General features: G+C 41.5%; 1 protein-coding gene across 1 annotated transcript in view; it reads right to left on the bottom strand.

The window, feature by feature from the left end:
• atrnl1b (attractin-like 1b) overlaps positions 1–22,243 on the bottom strand; it is an 843,599-nt gene that overhangs the window by 641,429 nt on the left and 179,927 nt on the right. Inside the window, exons 13-14 of the mRNA XM_048609206.1 lie at positions 15,795–16,008; positions 2,425–2,613 (exon numbers count right to left, since the gene is read on the bottom strand). Of these exons, the coding sequence (XP_048465163.1) occupies positions 2,425–2,613; positions 15,795–16,008 (403 nt within the window). The remainder of the gene's footprint in view (positions 1–2,424; positions 2,614–15,794; positions 16,009–22,243) is intronic.

Here is a 22,243-nt window from a genome sequence, read left to right as displayed (position 1 = left end):
TCATCTTTACCATGGACGTCCAGTCCCTATACACCTGCATTCCCCATGCAGATGGCCTAAAGGCCCTCCGCTTCTTCCTGTCCCGCAGGCCCGACCAGTCCCCCTCCACTGACACCCTCATCCGCTTAGCCGAACTCGTCCTCACACTCAACAACTTCTCTTTCAATTCCTCCCACTTCCTACAGACAAAGGGGGTAGCCATGGGTACCCGCATGGGCCCAAGCTACGCCTGCCTCTTTGTAGGTTACGTGGAACAATCCCTCTTCCGTACCTACACCGGCCCTAAACCCCACCTCTTCCTCCGTTACATTGATGACTGTATCGGCGCCGCCTCGTGCTCCCACGAGGAGCTCGAACAGTTCATACACTTCACTAACACCTTCCACCCCAACCTTAAGTTTACCTGGACCATCTCTAACACCTCTCTCCCCTTCCTGGACCTCTCTGTCTCCATATCGGGCAACCACCTCGAAACCGATATTCATTTCAAGCCCACCGACTCCCACAGCTACCTAGAATACTCCTCCTCCCACCCACCTTCCTGCAAAAATGCTATCCCCTATTCCCAATTCCTTCGCCTCCGCCGCATCTGCTCCCAGGATGAGGCATTCCACTCCCGTACATCTCAGTTGTCCTCGTTTTTCAAGGACCGTAACTTCCCCTCCTCGGTGGTCGAGAACGCCCTCAACCGTGTCTCCCACATCTCCCGCACCTCATCCCTCACACCCCGTCCACGCAATAAAAACCAAAAAAGAATCCCCCTCGTCCTCACGTACCACCCCACCAACCTCCGGATCCAACGCATCATCCTCCGACACTTCCGCCATCTGCAATCCGACCCCACCACCAAAGACATCTTTCCCTCCCCACCTTTATCTGCTTTCCGGAGGGACAACTCTCTCCGTGACTCCCTTGTCCGCTCCACACTCCCCTCCAGCTCCACCACACCCGGCACTTTTCCCTGCAACCGCAGGAAGTGCTACACCTGCCCCCATACCTCCTCCCTCACCCCCATCCCAGGCCCCAAGAAGACTTTCCACATCAAGCAGATGTTCACCTGCACATCTGCCAATGTGGTATACTGCATCCGCTGTACCCGGTGTGGCTTCCTCTACATCGGGGAAACCAAGCGGAGACTCGGGGACCGCTTTGCAGAACACCTACGCTCGGTTCGCAATAAACAACTGCACCTCCCAGTCGCGAACCATTTCAACTCCCCCTCCCATTCCTCAGACGACATGTCCATCCTGGGCCTCCTGCAGTGCCACAACGATGCCACCCGAAGGTTGCAGGAACAGCAACTCATATTCCGCTTGGGAACCCTGCAGCCCAATGGTATCAATGTGGATTTCACAAGTTTCAAAATCTCCCCTCCCCCTACCGCATCCCAAAACCAGTCCAGCTCGTCCCTGCCTCCCTAACCTGTTCTTCCTCCCACCTATCCCCTCCTCCCACCTCAAGCCGCACCTCCATCTCCTACCGACTAACCTCATCCCGCCCCCTTGACCTGTCCGTCCTCCCTGGACTGACCTATCCCCTCCCTAACTCCCCACCTACACTCACCTTTACTGGCTCCATCCCCGCCTCTTCGACCTGTTTGTTTCCTCTCCACCTATCCTCTCCTCTATCCATCTTCTATCTGCCTCCCCCTCTCTCCCTATTTATTTCAGAACCCCCTTCCCCTCCCACTTTTCTGATGAAGGGTCTAGGCCCGAAACGTCAGCCTTTCTGCTCCTATGATGCTGCTTAGCCTGTGTTCATCCAGCTCTGCATCTTGTTGACATAAAATAATTATTTTGTTACCTGTGGAAATGTGGATAAATAAATAACTTCAGTTTGTTCTACTGTAAACTGTTGTACTACTTGATCGATGTGGATCTAAAAGGTTGATATTTTCTACTTCTTGATGCTTCAGTAAATAAGCATCAGATTCTCTTTTCAGTCTTTAATTCCAAAAAGACTTGAAAAATGATAAAAGAGTTTCAATTTTTAAACATGAGAAGCTAGTATAACACCTAGGTTTTGGACATTTTGAGAGATTGATTGAAAAAAAAACCCATTTATCATACTGTTCCCTTGTTAATTTTACCCTCTCCTTTCCTAAGCATATTGGCTCTTTACTGCAAAACAGTTACACAGGCACCAGCACCATCGAGCAAATTATTTGGTGACTAATTTTTTAATGCGTGACTACTGCTATTTAACATTCACAGCTAGATTTCATCCAGTACTCTTACAACAGCCACATACATTTGCTTCGAGCACAAGTTATTGGGAAGCACCTTAAAGTGGCTATCTTGGTCATTACTTATTCTTGTTGCGTGTATTTAGGTCAATTGCGGTATCCCAACATGAGATCCTTTTTGGATAAAGTTGCTATTCAACCAAGAGATGCCTTGTAAAACAAAATAATCAAGTACTTACAAAGACAGTTCACAGTTTGCCACTCCATGCACTGTCCATACGGAAAAGAAATTACATATGTATTTGAATCCACACAACGCTTAGCACTGCTGCACCACATACATTCCACATTCTGGCTTGTGCAGTTCGAACAAGTTGTTCGGAGGGAACAAGGTGTCTTGCAGGGTCTGGCTTTTTGATTTGGACTGACTGTAAAAGAAGAACATGTCTCTTACTCAGAATTAAACTAAGCAATAATTACAGCACTTTCCAGTCAAAATATCAATTGTTTACAGTTTGTTCCCAACGTGTGGCTATCACGCAGAAAAATTGGAACAAGAGGAATCCATTTAGCCCTTCAAGGCCATTCCACAATTCAATATGTTCATGGTTGATCATCCAACTCAGTAACCTGCTCACACTTTCACCCTTACCCAAGTGATGGCGTTAGCCCCATGAACTGCATCTATTAAATTTTTTGGCCTCAACTGCTTTCTGTGGCAAAGAATTCCACAGACTCACTACTCAGTGGGTGAAGAAATTTCTCCTAATTTAAGTCCTAAATGGGCTACTCTCTATTCTTAGACTGTGTCCCCTGGTTCAGGAACATCCTTCCTGCACTTAGCCTGTCTAGCCCCGTTTGAATTTTACAGGACTCCAGAAGATTCTTCTCCCCTCATTCTTCTAAACTGCAGTGAATATAGTTCTATCCAGTATATAGTTCTAACCCATCCAGTCTCTCATCATACATCAGTCTTGCCATCACAGGAATCAACCTGGTAGACATTCAATGCACTCCCTCCATAGCCAGAACATTCTTCCTCAGATAAGGAGACCAAAACTGTGCACAACACTCCAGGAACAAAAACAAAGTTGCTGGAAAAGGTCAGCATGTCTGGCAGCATCTGTGAAGGAAAAAAACAGAATTAACGTTTTGGGTCCGGTCAATTCTGAGGAAGAGTCACCGGATCCGAAACGTTAACTCTGTTTTTTCCTTCACAGATGCTGCCAGACCTGCTGAGCTTTTCCAGCAACTTTGTTTTGGTTCCTGATTTACAGCATCAGCAGTTCTTTTGGTTTTTACACAATACTCCAGGTGTGGTTTCATCAAAGTTCTGTACAATCGCAGCAAGACATCTCTGCTTTTGTACTCAAATCACAGAATCATAGATCATAGAATCCCTACAGCGTGGAAACAGGCCCTTCGGCCCAACAAGTCCACACTGCCCCTCAGAGCATCCCATCCAGACCCATCCCCCTATAATCCACCTCAACTATATATCCCCGAATACTACGGGCAATTTAGCATGGCCAATCCACCTAGACTGCACATCTTTGGACTGTGGGAGGAAACCAAAGCACCCGGAGGAAACCCATGCAGACACGGGGAGAACATGCAAACTCCAGACAGATGGAATCGAACCCAGGTCTCTGGCACTGAGAGGCAGCAGAGCTAAACACTGTGCCACCATGCCGCCCCACACTATGAAGGCCAACGTACCATTTACTTTCTTCATTACTGACTGAACATGCATTTTTACTTTCAGCAACTGGTGTACAACGACACATTGCACTTCCCCCTTTCCCAATCATTTAGATACTAATCCATCTTCCTGTTTTTGTTAGCAAAGCGGATAACCTCTCAATTATCCACAATATACTTCATCTGTCATGCTTGTGCCCACTCACTCAACTTGTCCAGGACTGACTACGCCAGCATTTATTGCCCATTCCTAAATGCCCAGAGGGCCAGTCATAATCACCCAAATTACTGTGGGTCTAAAGTCACGTGTAGGCTAGACCAGGTTAGGATGGCAGGTTTCTTTCCCTAAAGGACATTTCACTCTCATAATACTGCATTATCCCTTTACACAAATGCTTTTGCAATGACATAAATGACTGATTTTTTACTGTAGTTAATTTATACAAGACCATTTGTACAAACTTATGGAAAATTCTAACATACTGAAGCTTAGATATATTTCGCAAGTAGGAGCTTGCAGTAGTGGTGTTAGGAGTCTATTTATTAACTATTTGTATTTTAATCAATGCCTGGTAACAGATTAATCTGACATTAAATTCAACAATTTGACAGTATTTTTTTCTGATAAATAATATAACTGTGTACTTTTTATAATGGCAAAACAATGTATAAACTGCAGAGCATTCAAAACATTCTGCAAACATAATTGCAATACCTAGAAATACAGTGACAAAAACATGAAACTTTATCCAACATGTTTCAAAATTTTCAGAGGTAGGAGTGCCATGGACCTATTGGTCATTAAAGTTGAAATATGCTTTCCTATAAAGACTCAAAATTAAACCAGTATAATGGAGCAGTCGACCTTTTGTTAGTGGTTAGGAAAGTTCTGGCAATGCAACTAAAAGTATCCAAAAGACAGTAATTAGAGTTTATTGCTGTACTGAGTAAGATTAGTGCAAACTGCAAATTTAGGAAGCCCAGATGATTTGCATAAAGGTTTTCTTTTTCAAAATTGCTACTGTATGTATGCTAAACTAGGTAAATCAAATATCTCACATTATTTTCCAATTGCTCAAGCTGTTTTGGTTTTCACCAAGGTCTCCACATAATTTTGGAAACTTGGCATTCAATTTCAGTTTGTTTTAAGCTTTTTGGGTTTCTCAGTTTATCATCCTCCTTTTCTTTTGAGGCAAAAGGTAATGAGCATGAGATCTGCTGCAGTAGCAGCCTAAACATGGCAAACAGGATACGGTAGGTTTGGGAGTTCCCACCCAAATTGATAAGGAGATGATTCAGTGAAATTAATGCCCTAAAGATCTGTCCTAGAACTACACCACTCCCCATCACACTGCAGTTGCTAATGTTGTAAAATGTTGGAGCTCAACTTCAACTTATCAATGTTGAACTGTGTTGCCAGATACAGTTCCCAGATCTAGCTCCAAACCAGAACATCAGGGATTGGCTTTTTTTTTTCTTTTGATTAGGGAGAACACTCAGACATTTAAAAAAAAAAGAGCTTTTATCAAGTTCAGTTTGGGCAGATCTATAAGGATGAAGGGGGATTTGTAAAGCAGTTTCTCCTGAGAAAGGAGTTACTTAGAATAGTTTAAAAATAGATTCTCTCAATATAAGAGATAGTAGGGACTGCCGACGCTGGAGTCTCAGATAACACGGTATAGAGCTGAATGAACACAGCAGGCCAGGCAGCATCAGAGGAGCAGGAAAGCTGACGTTTCAGGTCTGGACCTCCTTCAGAAACGGGGCAGGGGAAGGGGTCTCTGAAATAAATAGAGAGGATGAGACGATGATGGAAGGTGGATAAAGGAGCTGATAGGTGAAGAAAAGATGGACAGATCAAGGGGGCAGGGTGGAGCCAGTAAAGGTGAGTGTAGGTAGGGAGTTGGGATGGGGGTTGGTCAGTTGGGAAGGAGGGAAGATGGACAGGTCGAGAAGGTGGGGATGAGGCTAGTAGGTAGGAAGTAGGGGTGGGGGTTGGTCAGTGGATAGTTGGGAGACAAGACGGACAGGTCAAGGAGGCGGGGATGAGCTGGGCTGGTCTTGGGATGAGGTAGGGGGTCGGGAGATTTTGAAGCTTGTGAAGTCCATATCGAGACCATTGGGCTGTAGGGTTCCCAAGCGAATTATGAGGTGCTGTTCCTGCAGCCTTCGGGTGGCATCGTTGTGACACTGGAGGAGACCTAGGATGGACATGTCATCAAAGGAGTGGGAGGGGGAGTTGAAGTGGTTCGCGACTGGGAGGTGCGGTCGTTTGTCACGAACCAAGCATAGGTGCTCCACAAAGCGGTCCCCAAGCCTCCGCTTCGTTTCCCCGATGTAGAGGAGCCCACATCGGGAACAGCAGATACAATATACCACATTAGCAGATGTGCAGGTGAACATCTGTTTAATGTGGAAGGTTTTCTTGGGGCCTGGGATGGGGGTGAGGTTGGGGGGGCGGGGGTGAGGTTGGGGGGGCGGGGGGGGGGGGGCAGGTGTAGCACTTCCTGCAGTTGCAGGGAAAAGTGCAAGGGGTGGTGGGGCTGGAGGGGAGTGTGGAGCGGATGAGGGAGTCACAGAGAGAGCAGTCCCTCCGGAAGGCAGATAAGGGTGGGGAGGGAAAAATGTCCTTGGTGGTGGGGTCAGATTGCAGGTGGCAGAAGTGGTGGAGGATGATGCGTTGAATCCGGAGGTTGGTGGGGTGATACGCGAGGACGAGGGCGATTCTTGTCTTTGTTGTTATTGCAGGGAGGAGGTGTGAGGGATGAGTTGCGGGAAACACGAGTGATGTGGTCAAGGGCATGGAACACACGCTTGGTTCATGACAAACAACTGCATCTCCCAGTCGCGAACCACTTCAACTCCCCCTCCCACTCCTTGGGCAACATGTCCATCCTAGGCCTTCTCCAGTGTCACAACAATGCAAACCGAAGGCTGCAGGAACAGCACCTCATATTTCACTTGGGAACCCTACAGCCCCATGGTCTCAATGTGGGCTTCACAAGCTTCAAAATCACCCCACCCCCGACCTCATCCCAAGACTAGCCCAGCTCATCCCTGCCTCCTTGACCTGCCTGTCTTCCCTCCCACCCAACTAACCAACCCCCATCCCAACTCCCTACCTACACTCACCTTTACTGGCTCCATCCCCGCCCTCTTGACCTGTCTGTCTTCTCTCCACCTATCAGCTCCGTTATCCACGTTCCATCAACGCCTCCCCCTCTCTATTTTTTTTTTCCCCTTCCCCTCCCCATTTCTGAAGAAGGGTCCAGACCTGAAACGTCAGCTTTCCTGCTCCTCTGATGCTGCCTGGCCTGCTGTGTTCATCCAGCTCTACACCTTGTTCTCTCAATATAAGGAGTTTAACAAACATTTCAGTCCAGAAGTGTTTGATTAAAATCCCTTAAGGAGCTATTTGAAACTGAGAAAGTTTAAGCTCAATTGAGTAAAAGCTCTAGGAAGAGGCTGTCAAGAGGTTCTCAAGACTGGGAGTCAAAGCCACAGTTAAAATAAGCACTATAGGGGTTAAAGAGGAGGGAATTCCTCCTGGTATGAGTACTGTGCTTTTGAGATTAACAGTGTTATATCTTTTGAGTGTGTTTTGAAACCTTTAAACCTATATCACATGTAAATAGTTTGATTTCTGTTTTTCTTACAAACAAAATCTCCAGCATTGCATGCTAAGGCTTCACTGAGAATCCAGCTTGTCAAAACCAAATAAAAACAAAAAGCCAGATTTCACACTGGGATCTGACAAGTCCAGTCATGACATCAGCTGCAATCGTAATAAAAGAGTCTCACGTCAACCAAACTAGGTTAACAACAGACTCCCTTGACTTAAGAAAAAAACTATTGGAACAAGATAGGTTTTATGACAATTGATGATGGTTGACATTGTCACCATTAGTGATGCTAGCCTTATATTCCACATTTTTTATTAATTGAATTTAAATTCCACCAGCTCCTGAAGGGAAGATTTTAATTTATATCCCAGGGCATTAACCTGGGCCTCTGGATTAACAGTCCAGAGGCATTACCATCATACCACATTTCACTCCTTCAATTCCAAGAACAGAGCTGTAATTTTACATCTATTAACATTGGGTAAAGGGCTCCATGTTTCATACAATACATCTTTTTTTAAATTCACTACAGCTTGGTTTTGATCTGTGACTCCTGCATTTCAACTTGTTCATAGGCTTGGGAGTTGGCAATCTGAAATTAAGGGCAATAAAGTCTTCAAATGTCCATGATTTCAGGTTCAGCTCTTATCTGTTACAATGCAAAATATTTGTCTGATAATAACTGTTCAATTTTTAACTGTGTCCCTTTGTACAGGTTTTACTCAACTATACTGCTGGTGTTTTCTTCTGAAGGAGGCATTAAACCAAGGTCCAATTTGCCAGTTATTTTTTTAATTCACTCACGGGACATGGGTGTCATTGGCTACCCAGCATTTATTCCCTTTCCCCAGTTGCCCTTGAGAAGGTGGTGGTGAACCGCTACAAAAAATCTTATTAGTAATGTGGTGGAACAAATTCAAGCTTAGCATATGTTCATCAGTTTTAGTCTACAGTTTGAACACATCCAAATTTTCGATTGTGAACTCAGCAGGCTCTCTCTTTCACAAATGGCTTGAAAAATTTTATTTTAAAAATATAGATGGCATGATTAGTAAACCCTGGATGGCATCAGGTCCAGGGATCCTAGGATTTGGGGTCAAATTAATTGTTAGCCAGGAATTAGACGAGGTTTTAATCCTCTAGCTTTTCCTGGGCAATTATTAAGCTTAAGTGTGCTGCAACCATCAAAATTTATGACATTGAGGAGCTTTCTTGAAGGGTTGTAGACACTTGTTGGAATTTACAATTTCCTATGCAATTCCCCTAATATCAGCTGCATCTACAATTCCACATGGTCCCAACATGGAACCCCAGTCTGCAGTGCTGCAGCAGTTATCTGACCATCCGAATATTTTGGCCATATTTACATAATAAAACAAAGAATTGCATATGATGGAGATCTGAAACAAAAACAGAAATGTTTGGAGAAACTCTGCGGGTCTGTGAGGAGAAAGCAGAGTTAATGTTTCAAGTCTGGTGATTCTTCATCAGAACTCATTTCTCCAGCAATTTTAGTTCTCCGGGATCCAGAGTTCTTTGCTTTGTTATGTAATTATGGCCATCATTATATCCCGCACAGTTTGGTATTTCCAGAAAAGTAAAATCTCCTGCATTGATTTAGCATTTTTGTCAACCGTAGAAGGTGAAGCATTTTACAGCTAATGAAATCATTGTGAAAGATTGGTTCTCGCTGCAATGTGGACAACCTAAACGCTATTTTTATTTGTCACAGAACCATAGGATTTAGATGCTACCTCTCCGAATGCTGTGCAGAGAAAACAGCGAAAATTTATAGCAAGAATGTTTTATCATTAGAATGCATATTTGGGGTAGCCCATCAGTACAAATATCCTTATTTTTTCCCCAACTAAAAAATGCTGGATTCTAATAATCAAACATTGATGTTATGTAAATGGATGCCATTAGTGAAGTTCATGAGTTTGAATGGATAAATAGCATTTTCTCATTCTTGAATTTAAATATCTATCAAAGTTCAGGATTGGTAATTGCACCATTAGTGCATAAATGAGGGAAAATATTTCCAAATATAGGAGCCAGCATATTCACTAGAGCACATACAGCAAAATAATCTTTAGTTGAGTAGACAATTTGACCAGTATACCAAAACAAATCTAGAGTTTCAGATATTACTCTTAATGCATTTAGTTATGCAAAAATATCTTGCCCATTTCCCTTACTTATTATTTTTCCTCTATATAAAGTATTTTCAACTTCTTCCTATATATAAAGTATCTAAATTAGAACAAGCTTAGATTTAGTACATTTATCAAGTGAAAGAAACAAAAATCAAGCATTGAAAATGGTTCTAGCTGCTTTAATTCTAGAACACGTCTGCCCTCTAGAGTACAAAATGAAGATTTAAATATTAGTCAAACACAGAAAGCACATGTGATTAATTGAAAGTACAATACAGGATGCTGGAAACATGAAATATAAACAGAAAATGCTGAAGAACCTCAAGAGGATTGGCAGCAACTGTGGAGAGGGAAACAGAGTTAACATAGAGTCCAAAGGCTCTTCTTCAGAACAACTCTGAAGTTCCAAAGATGCCCTTTGGACTTAGAGTCAGAGAGATGTACAGCACAGAAACAGATCCTTTGGTCCAACTCATCCATGCCAACCAGATATCCTAAATTAATCTAGTCCCATTTTCCAGCATTTGGCCCATTTCCCTCTAAACCCTTCCTATTCAAAACGCATCTCAAACCTATGCCTTCTCGTATTGGACTTCCCCACCCTGGGGAAAAGACCTTGTCCATTTACCCTATCCATGCCCCTCACAATTTTATAAACCTCTAAGGTCACTCCTCAGCCTCCGATGCTCCAGGCAAAATAGCCCCAGCCTACTCAGCCTCTCCCTATAGCTCAAACTTCTCCAACCCTGGCAACATCCTTGTAAATCTTTCTGAAGCCTTTCAAGTTTCACAACATCCTTCCTCTGGCAGGGAGACCAGAACTGAATGCAGTATCCAAAAGTGGCCTAAGCAATGTCCTGTACAGCCACAACATGACCTCCCAACTCCTAATTTTAATTGCACTGACCAATAAAGGCAAGCATTCCAAACGCCTTCTTTACTATCCTATCTACCTGCGAGTCCACTTTCAAGAAACTATGAACTTGCACTCCAAGGACTCTTTGTTCAGCAACATTCCCCAGGTCCTGCCCTGATTTGCCTTTCCAAAATGCAGCACCTCACATTTATCTAAATTACATTCCATCTACCACTCCTCGGTCTATTGGCCCATTGGCCCATCTGATCTTGGAACATTAACTGTTTTTCTCTCCACAGATGCTACCAGACCTATTGAGTTTCTCCAGTATTTTCTGTTTTTATTACAGAAAATACATGTCTTCAGGCACATTACAATTCAAAGATGCGTTTCATATGAGCAACTTGTGAAGAAACCTCAAGACAGGTTGTGAGTGTCAAGTTGTCACATTTTAGAAATGTAAGAATATAAAAAGTAACCATGGAACATTGAAAACTAACCCTGACACAAATTTAGTATAGTCATCTCAAATGATACACAATTTTACATCATGAAAGTATACATCACAGAACAGGGTGTGAACAAAGTATGTGAACAAGAGCAAAACATTGGTGACCAAACAGAATGCAAGGTGGTGGTGAGGAAGGGGGTTAGAAGGATAGGCTAGAAGATCCAGGCTTGAAGGAGACTTTTGAGAGAGGAATGAAGTCATAAAAGCTGACAGCTGCTTATACAATGCCCCATAGCATGGACTGAAAAAAAGTTGGGCTCTGAAGCTGAAAGCAGAATGCAGAAAAACAAGACTCAAAAGGCATTCAGACTTGTTGTAATATCACAAGCAGCCTTTCACAACTGAGGCTGGACACCATAGAAGTTCAAGCTAAAAAACATTTATGCATTTAGTATCAAAAATTATTCACATCACGCTACATCCACCTCCCTCCCACCTAAAGTCATTGATGCGATCCCTAGATCCTGCAGAGATTTGGCTAATCAGCCTGATTATGTTCTTAATGCCTCTAGAGAAGGTCGATTGTATTGTCTTGTGGAATGAGTGTCTTCCTGCAGATGGACATATGAACAAGTTAATCAGTTAGTCAGGCTGTCATCCTGTCGTCTGGGTAACTGGTCCAGTCCAGTGGTGTTTGTTAAGTAATAAATTGTTGTCCAAAGCATTAGTGAGCTCCCCAGTTCTTGAATGTTTCACTGAATTTGTATGTTGTGCTGATCTACAAGATCTGGACAATATCCAAGCCTTGGCTGACAAGTGACAAGGCCTGCTTATGGACACCAGCACACATGTTTCTCCTGATAGAATCACCTGGTCAGTGGGGCAAAGAAAGTGGATGAATTGATTGGCTCAAAACCTAGCCTTTCCAATTTTTACGAAAAATACAAACAGACTTTCCTGGCTGGGATGATGGTAAGACCTGTGCTTTTTGGAAGTGATTGTAGTGCAATTTGTTCAAGTACTATTTCAGAATGCAACTGCTAGTAACATGCAATGACCAGTATGTAATAAGCCTGGCATCTGTAAAAAGTCAACATAAGCTTTCTGGAATGCACAAATTTCTTCAGTTTCTAGCCAGCTGCGAGGTGATATAGGAAGCAAAGGATTCTGCACAATATATCTGAAACCGTGTGGACTACCCCAGTGAAGTGTGGGTCAACACATCTGCAGCATGGACATGCTCTGTAGTAACATCAAATACCACATGTCATGAGTGAAACCTACACATTCGAGGAAGTATTTTCATCAATTCTTTGGTGTTGAGCATGTCCAATGACTTATAGTCTGTCTGAATAGTAAACTAGAGTTCCAGGATGTCAAAGTCCTGAGGCATAGCATACCAGTCTTTGAGAACCCTTTTACTCAATTTGGAATAATATAGCTCCTGGCCTAATGAAAGTATATAAGTCACAACAATGGTGGATCATTCTGGGTCATAGTGAGCCAGTGCTTCTATTGAAATAAGCATATCCTTGATTTTATAAATGTTCATTCCAGTACCTGGCCTGGCTCTGCTTAAGCAGTTGGCATAGATGCTCTTGATGTGCACTAAACTGGACAGGAACTTCCTCAATTGGAGCTCTGGAGCATTAAGAGGTAGAGGAAAATCAGTCATGGCTCTTTGTTTTCTGGGAGTCATCTGGATACCGTGCACTTTTATGGCTAATTGAAAGGCCGGTGGTCTGAAAGTACTGCAATACTGACTCTGCCATCTTGATCCAAAAAGTGTTACATCCCTGAATGAGATTATCATCCATGTGACAGATTACCCCTGTGCCCTTCCAGAATGCTGGCCAAAAGTTGCAAAAAACCTCAGGCACTGAAGCAATTCCAACTGGTAGCTGTTTGAGGCAATATTACCCAAAGTATGAAAAATATTGTTAGCAATTTGAATTGTTCATCTAACAGTTGCTGCTAGAAAGTGAAGGTCCAAAGAAGTGTCAACTTCATTTCTCCACGTGCAAATGCTTCCTGATCTATTGAGTTTCTCCAATACTTGGTTTTTATTTACAAATTCTAAACTTGAAAACCACCTGCTGTCCAGGTTAACAATGAGCATTCTTATTTTCAAAAACAAACAGCTTCTGCCATTTCCCTTCCATTATACTGTAGCATAGCAGTCAAGATAAGGCGACAGGCAAGTGGTATTATCGCTGGACTGTTAGTCTAGAGGACCCCAGTAATGTTATGGAGAGCTGGGTTCCAAACCCATCATGGCAGATGGTAAAATTTGAATTCAATAAATATTAGAATTAGCAGTCTATTGGTGACCAAAAAACTGTTGTTTCATTTCCTTTAGGGAGGGAAACTGTATCCTTGCCTTGTCTAGCCTACATGTGACTCCAGACCCATAGCAATGTGGTTGATTCTTAACTGCCCTCTGTTAAATGCTCCCAGACTGTAAAATTATATAATTTAAGAATAGAGAAAATCAGGCTTCAACCACTATTGTATTAGGAAGATTTGATACTCGTACTCCCACATCACTTGGGAAATTTCTTCTGTGGCCTTTGAATATAATATCAGCACACCGAAAATCTTCCTTGGGCTTTGTCAATACCCAAAAAAGGCACTTTAAGATCACCCATATCCTCTAGCTCGTGGACACAGTTGGACCTAATGGATTTCCCTTTACATTTTTGATTTGGAGTTCCAAGTTTTCTGTTGTGGTATGATGCTTTAAAAGATCACCTCTTCTTGCAGAAGTGGCACACTACTAATAACTGAGCAAGCCTCGACTTTTCCCAACAGAACTGGACAAGGAGTAAAAGCATTGACTGCCCCTCTGTCTTCCCATTCTGCTATGTAGGCATTCTGGGCATCCTCCCATCTCCATGCTAAGCTGTTGCCCAATTAACTCTACCAGCAAAAGGATAAACTTTTTCTACTGCACCTTGGATGTCCACACCAAATTTCTCCCAGTCTACAATGGTGCCCCTTTGAAACGTGAAGTATGAATCAAAGGCTGTAATTACCTCCTCACATTTAGCAATTTCTTCATCAACCCATTGCCACACTAAAACATGATTGATTGATGTTGCTGATTATATACAGAGCACACTGATTTAAATAAAAACCGTAAGAATTGTGGATGCAGTAAATCAGGAACAAAAACAGAAGTTGCTGTAAAGGCTCAGCAGGTCTGGCAGCATCTGTGAAGAAAAATCAGAGTTAACGTTTTGGGGCCGGTGACCCTTCCTCAGAACTGATGGCAGCTGGGAAAATGTCAGTTTATATGCAGAAGATAGGGTGGGGGTAAACAATACATGGGGATACAGCCTAAAGAGAGAGAACAGTTGGACAAACAAAGGAACTGATAACAATATGGCAAGGAGGATGAATAGCTGTTAATGGAGACTGTTAGTGGTTAACAATAGGTTGTGTGTAATAGCAGGTTATGTAATAACTAGGCCTGTTGTGTGGGGTAGGGGGCTAGGACACAGGAGAGATGTGGGAATAGCATTGTATCAGACAGATATAACCAAAAGCCCCCAAAAATGCCAAAGATATGAAGTATGGGGAACTTGCATATATGTGAAAGCTAACCCCATGACTGTGAATGATACTGTCAAGGGATTACATAAATAAAAATGAAAGCAAGGCAGGCTGGTGTGATGGAGCTAGTTAGAGAACAGAGATGATAAAGATGCAGAGTGATCAATTATGTCAAATACCAAAGAAGGATTAAGGAGACTGCAAAGAAATAGTGCAATGGTTACATTCACACAATATATCATTTATAACTTCAATGGAGATGGTCTTGGTGCTGCAGGAAAATAGAAACAGGATTGAAAAGAATGGAAAGAGAGAGCTTTAAAAAAAGTGGTCATAACAACAGGTCACGTTAGGCAGGGACAATTCAAAGATGGAATATCAGCAGAGCAAGGAAAATCCATTTCAAGGGAGGAAACTAATGGAAGACTTAAAAGTTGGGGCACCAGATCTCTACCAGAAAGGTAGAGAGCAATCAAAATGGCAGACAGCAATGGGTTGAGAAAATACACCTACTGAATACAAAGTCAGTAAGCAGGCAAAGCCACAAAGGAAGTGTCTTAGAGAAGACCAACAGCAGGAGGACTGGGAAGAAAAAGGAGAAGGCATGTAATGACAGAGGGTCTGGGTAAGGAGATGGCTAAATCTGTTAAGCAGACATTGATCTTTGAAAGTATAAAAACAAGTTCCTTATTGGTGCCAAAAATGGAAAATGGGAGTGAACAAGAATTGGAAGCATACAAATTTACAAATTTCTACTTCAAGAAACTTCGTTTTTTAAAAAAAACTGTAAACCAGGAATAGAGTAGCAACAAATATTTTGTACAGATTTTCTTTTTCACTCTGACATTTTCAAGTTCTGTTCCGCTGATATTCAAAACTGGACAGTGCAATCTACCATCTGACCAACACAAAAAGCTAATTGTGTGTGTGCAGGAATGCAGACACAGAAAATAACTGCTCATTTGGCGCATAACACATAAACATATGATTTACTATGTAAACTGTTTAGATACAATTAACAAACGTAACTCAAGCGTGAGCCACCTAGAGTGAAAATTTCAATTCTTTTGTTATATACAGTCAAGTCCCAATTAAGATCTTCATACAGAAATTTACAATTTTATCATCAATAGCAAATGATAGATTGCCTGTTCTGGTTTCACAACCTAAAAAAGAAAGCCCCATTTCTTTTTTATCTATCTATTTTCATTTTTATTTTAAAGAAATCATGCTGAACACTTCTGTATTGAGGTAAGTTAAAACTTACCAACTGGTTTTTCACAAACTAGACCACTTGCCATTTCAGTGCACGCATAAGCCTTCAATCCAACAATTTCAGCTCTTACTAGATATGCACAGAAACCAGAGTCATTGGGTTCACCAGGGAGCCACTGCAGAGTTGTGTTTGTAAAAGGTGACATATCTTCCCAGCCCCAGTAGGAGATGTTAATTTTGCGCAATCCAACCCAAGGTGATATTTTCTATCATAACAAAGGCAAAAGAGAAGGAACAATTAGCCTTTTCATTAAACAACTTACATTTTCTCCAGATTGAAATCAATACTGTTCTGATTTATTTTTTCTGCTCTGGTTATGCTTAGCTTCATTGATTTTCTTTTACTGGAACATATTTTGAATATATTCCAGTTAACAGTTCATTTTTTACAATCCACTACAAAACAGCCATTAATAATGGCTCCAATTTACCATAGATAGCAGGTTATTTGCATTGTACACCATTCCACGTGACAAAAAAGGCTGCCATACTTTCCTTTGATTTCTGTAACATTGACAAACAGGTTTGATGTTTTATAAAGCTGTTGTATATTGTATAGAGGAGGTTCCGAATATATTATCATCCGGGAGTTTGGATGCTAAAGCAGAGATGAATAATTTAGTGCATTACAAATAACAGTAGAAGGGAGACACAAAATTAGGCTGCTGTTTAGCAACAACATGTCCTCTTGCACAGGAAGACAGGAACAGAAATAAGTGCATTTAAGAAGGCAGCATACAGGTTTCTTTTAAAGGGAAGCAGGTAAGTCAAGAGAAACAATCTGTAACAGCAGCAGTGTACTTAAATTATCTCCAGAACAATCCTGGAAGTGGCTCTGGGTGGCTTTGTAGTTAAATTAAAGGCTCCAAGGTTTTAAGAAGAAAGCATTCTGCAAGACTGTCGATTGCACAAGTTTATGAAATATATTAAGGAGCAAGTGAAGTGAGGTAGCAGCTTTTTCAGGAATGTGGCATAAACGAAAGAAGACAGCATTGAGTGAATGCAGATGAGCGCATGATAATAGCAGGGACAAATTAAAAAGCAAACAGTGGAAACTGGGATATCTTCACTGAGGTTTCAGGATCTATAAAGTGGTTATTGAGGGCTAAAAGGATTGAATCTCTATTTATGGCATTTGTATTAAGCCATTTTTAAATTATTCTTGAATAGTGCAACAGGGAGTTTTTCTTGATTTTGTGTATGTCGAATTTGGATGTTCTTTTTAAAAACAAAATTGGTCATCTCTTGTGAATATGTTCAGTGATATGTATTTTTTAACTGGAGAGGCTCTCTAAAAATGTGCAACAGAGAAGAATCTGAGTGTTCTTGTGGGCAAAACACAAAAAAAATTAGCATGCAAGTGCGGCAAGTAATTAAGGCAGCAAATGCAATTTTGGGCTTCATTAGTAGGGGTTTGGAGTTTATATATATGGAAGTCTTGCTACAACTGTACAGGTGTTGGTAAGGTCAAACCAAGAGCACTGTGTACAGTTTAGTCCCCATATATGAAAAGGATATGCTGGCATTGGAGACAGTTGAAAAGAGATTCAGTAGGCTGATTCCTGGAACGATGGGGTTGACTTATCAAGAATGATGAAACAGGCTAGGCCTTTATTTATTCGAATTCAGAAGAATAAGGCAAGGTCTTATTGAAACATACAAGATTCCAAGAGAGCATGACAAAGTACATGTTGTGAAGGGATTTCCACTAATGGGGGAACCTCAAACTGGGGGATATAGCTACAGAATAAGGCCATACTTACTTAAAACGGAAGGAATTCCTGCAAAAGAATGTCTTCTCCCAGAAGGTAATGAATGTCTGAAACTGTCTACCCAAAGTGTTGTGGAAGCTAGCTCGCTGAACATATGTAGAAATAGATAGATCTTTGAAACATTAAGGAGTTGAGGACTATGAGGAACTGCCATGAAACAAGATTTGATACCTGGGGTAGATCAGTCATGATCTTATAGAATGATGGGGCAGGCTTGAGGGGCTGAACGGCCAACTCCTGCTCCTGCTTATTATGTTAACCACATGGTAAATAAATAGTAAAACTAAAACTAATTGTCTCATCAAGCCAGGTTTCATTCTGTCCATTACTACTACTGGCTGGCACCATAACAGTTGTATCAAACAAGCCTGTTTAGAAGCCAAAGTAAATGTGTTATCTCCAATCCTTGGCAAAGGTATAATGCATCATCCATTTTTAAGCAATGCATATGCCTTCTTACGCATACAAGAATAACTTTTCAATAGAAAATACCAAGATTCCATATCAGACTTTTATGTAAAAACAGAAAAATGTATTAAGTGTTCAGTTTGCTCTGTGTAAAATGCTATTCAAAACACTAAAATGGAACAAATAAAAATAACTTTTAAATCTATAGTAATACAATGTCAGGGTAGACAAACCTTAGAATCCAGCTGGGATGAGGCCCAGGCAATGTAATTAACATTTCAGCACTGTACTAGATGCAAAGATCAAATTTCTGGACAGTAGTTTCAAAATATAAAACTGCCTACTGTTGACATAAAATTCAGAAGTTCAGTCAAAGAAGATTATTTAACATTGAAAAACATTCACACTAGTTTAATAGCAAATGTGCTTGTGACGTCACTGTCAATTTTTCACTTACTTTACCTCATTATGCTATGCCATCTGGGTTATACTCCAGGCAAAACATACACATCCTTTACGTTATGGCTTAACGAAAGGCTTACAGACAATTCCAAACTGCAAAACAAAGTATAGCCAAGCACATACCATGTACACTCAAAACCTACAATATCCAACCTATGACAAAGCCTGCCAGAGTAAGAGAGCAGACTTCGGAAACAGAAAGGAAATAGAAGTCGGAGCTTAAGGCGAGGTATCTGAAGTCACCTCCATCAGTGGTGCAGCAATTAACAACAGGGATGTTCAAGGGGACGGAATTAGAACAGAGTAGTTTCAGATTTGTGTTGTTGGTCTGGAGCAGGTACAGAGATATGGAGAACCAGGGAGAGCCAAAGTCGCTGAGGGATTTTAAATAAAGATGAGAATTTAAAATCAAGGTCTAACAACTGCTTAATTTATATGGTTTGGCCACATTATTGCAGTTTTATTTTGTAACTGGCTCAAAGTAAGAGCCTTAATCGAGCAAGTGTTTCATTAAATACTGATCAAAAATGGAGTGCGCACGATAGCAGCAACAGAAAGAAAATAAAAAACCCATTGTAATTTAGAGAGAACTAACACCAACAGAACAAACATTAATGTAGAAGAAAGAATTGGATGGATCAAAGAAACAAAATCCAGGAAAGCAAAAGAAAAAGTCTTCTGTTCAGAGATAGCAGGAACTGCAGATGCTGGAGAATCTGAGATAACAAGGTGTAGAGTTGGATGAACACAGCAGGCCAAGCAGCATCAGAGGAGCAGGAAGGCTGACGTTTCAGGCCGAGACCCTTCTTCAGAAATCTGAAGAATTTTGAAATCTGAAGAAGTTTCTGAAGAAGGGTCTAGGCCCGAAAGGCCCACAGAGCTACAATAATAATGACCACAACAAATACCTTACTTTAACATGGGCCACGAGAGAAAACAATTATCTGGCAAAAATGTATTTCCATGGGATACAGAAGGAATAAAGACAGGGCTGTAGGTGGCAGTGTAAGGCAATTATAGAATCATAGAAGCCCTACAGTGTGGAAACAGGCCCTTCGGCCCAACAAGTCCACACCGAACCTCAGAGCATCCCACCCAGACCCATCATCTTATGACCAACTAATATACACCCTCTAACTCCCTGAACACTACAGGCAATTTAGCATGGTCAATCCATCTAACCTGCACATCTTTGGACTGTTGGAGGAAATCGGACCACCCGGAGGAAACCCACGCAGACACAGGGAGAATGTGCGAACTCCACACAGATAGTCGCCCGAGGCTGGAATCGAACCCGGGTCTCTGGCACTGTGAGACAGCAGTGTTAACCACTGTGCCACCGTGCCGCTCAAGAACAACATTGAGGGTTCAAAAGTTGAATCTATTTGGATTAGTTAAGGAACAAAATAAGTTACATTGCTGAGTGTTTAAAATGGACCATCAAATAGTGAGAACAGAGACAGAATAAATCTGCAAGTACATTTCAAAGAAATCTTAAAATAATGCAGCATATTAATAAGAGACTTCAACTGCTGTAATCCGCAGTGGAAAAAAATGCATAAAAGGCAAGGATGATCAAGAATTTGTGGACTATGTACAAACAAACTTCCTAATCAAAATGTTTCCAAGTCAACAAGCAGCAAAGCAGCCCTGGATTTCACCTGCAGAATTAAGTACTGGATGGAAACAATGGGAAATATAAGTGGAGTGCAAAGTTTTCAACGCGCTTGTACAGGTAAAAGGAGAGTGAGAGGAACGATAGGATTGATTAGAAATATAAAACGGAAATCCTCTTGTGGAGGTAAAGCGCGTAAATCATTTGAATTTGCTTTCACAAAAGCTGGAAAACCTAATCTCATAGCACAGTAAGCTTCTGTTCAAAGTTGCCCCATTTTAAATTACGCTGTTGCAACATTGTGGATATAATAATGCAAGGTAAGTGCATGTAGAATCACAAGTTCTGTTTTAGCATCATTTTATACCAAGTCCAAATTAGCATTGCATGGCCCAAATGACACCATTTGAAGCAGGTATTCCTATTCCCCCACCCTCTCTAGTTCACTGAGTCCCCACTGACCTTTCACCTCCCCCACTTCCAAAATCTCCCAATTACAACTAGTCTCATTCCCTCTCAGTTACAAACCCTCTCCTGAACCCTTGCTCAGAAGACAAGGAAGTCAAGAGATTTGTTTTTCTTTCTTTCATGGGACATGGGTGTCACCAGCAAGGTCAGAACTTATTTTTCATCCCTAATTCCTGTTGTTCTGAGTGACTTACATCATCAAATCAGATGAAAGTTGAGTATGTGGATCTGATAGATAGCAGATATCCATCCCTAAAGGATATCAGTGAACCAAAGGACTTATGACCATTGTTAACTATTTCATTTTTTTAAAATTCGAGTTATTCATTGAATTTAAATTTGACTCGCTACTGTGATTGGATTTCAACCCATCTCCATAGAGCATCTGTCTGGGTTGCTGGATTACTAGTACAGTTACATTACCACCATGCTACCACCTTCCCCAAATGGTAAAACTGGAAAAGAGGTATTAATAGGTTGGCACCAGTTAGAATTACTATGTAAACAAGGGCATACAAGATGTATAATGATTCAAAAAGGGTGAGGAATAATTGCAACAATTGCGTTAGAACTATAAGACCATTGAGAAGCATGGATTATTTAGGAACAATAATCAAAAGCAAATGTGTTTTATTAATTTGACTGAGCTTTTTCCGAGCGCAGATACGATAAGGCTGTGAAGTAGCTATTGTACATTTGGACTTTCAAAAGCAGTTAATAAAATGCCACCTAACAGATATTCTTGGAAAATAAAACTAAATGGCACCGAAGAGACAGTAACAATTTGAGATAAGAATGCAGTGGGGGCCCTTAGAAGTCTGTATTAGAACCAAAGATCTTTCACATTATATGTAAAAGACATGTACTACATCACAGAGTTCTTTGACACGTTCTCTTCATTGAAGGATGATGTTTTCTCTGTCTCGCAAAAGGGTTCCATCCTTACTCTGGCTTGAGGCCAAGGGTATGGATCATTTATTACCTCAATGGCACTGATATAAAAAAAAAAAATCGAGCGTGTTGTTGTCAGCAAGGAGTTTGCAGCTCCTTAACTTTTTCAGTCCACCATTGGTTCCTGATTTCCCTAATTATTCATTGTAATTGTGCTTTCTGTTTGATAAAATCTCCTCTCTGACTTGCTGGTAATATTGTTCTGAATCACAGAATCCCTACAGTGTGTAAGCAGGTCATTCAGCCCATTGGGTCCACACCAACCCGAAGAACATCCACCCAAACCCATCTTCCTACTCTATCCCTGTAACCTGCATTTCCCCTGGCTAACCCACCTAAAACAACACATCGTTGGACACTATGGGCAATTTAACATGACCAAACCATCTAACCTACACATCTTTGGACTGTGACAGGAAACCAGAAACGCACGCAGACACAGGGAGAATGGACAAACTCCACACAGTCACCCAAGAGTAGAATTGAACCTGGGTCCCTGGTGCTAAAAGGCACCAGTACTAACTACTAAGCCACCATGCCGTTTTGCCAGACACAGAGCTTTCCTCCTCTTGCTGATGATTCTTGATTCATTTGGTCATTTTCAAACATTGGTCTTATACCCAATGGTTTCTTCACAGCATAAGATGATGGCATTCTTCAAACTTTTTTCCAGATTTCATACACTCCATTAACATGAACTCTTCGGAGATTTTGGTGAAGACAATATTGGAGGTTTGCTATCGAATCAGAGATAGTAGGAACTGC

The sequence above is a fragment of the Rhincodon typus genome, chromosome 20 (genome assembly GCF_021869965.1).
Source record: "Rhincodon typus isolate 14 chromosome 20, sRhiTyp1.1, whole genome shotgun sequence".
In the NCBI taxonomy this organism is placed as follows: domain Eukaryota; kingdom Metazoa; phylum Chordata; class Chondrichthyes; order Orectolobiformes; family Rhincodontidae; genus Rhincodon; species Rhincodon typus.
The sequence above is the reverse complement of the archived record's forward strand: the minus strand, read 5'-3'. Positions and strand labels throughout refer to the sequence as shown.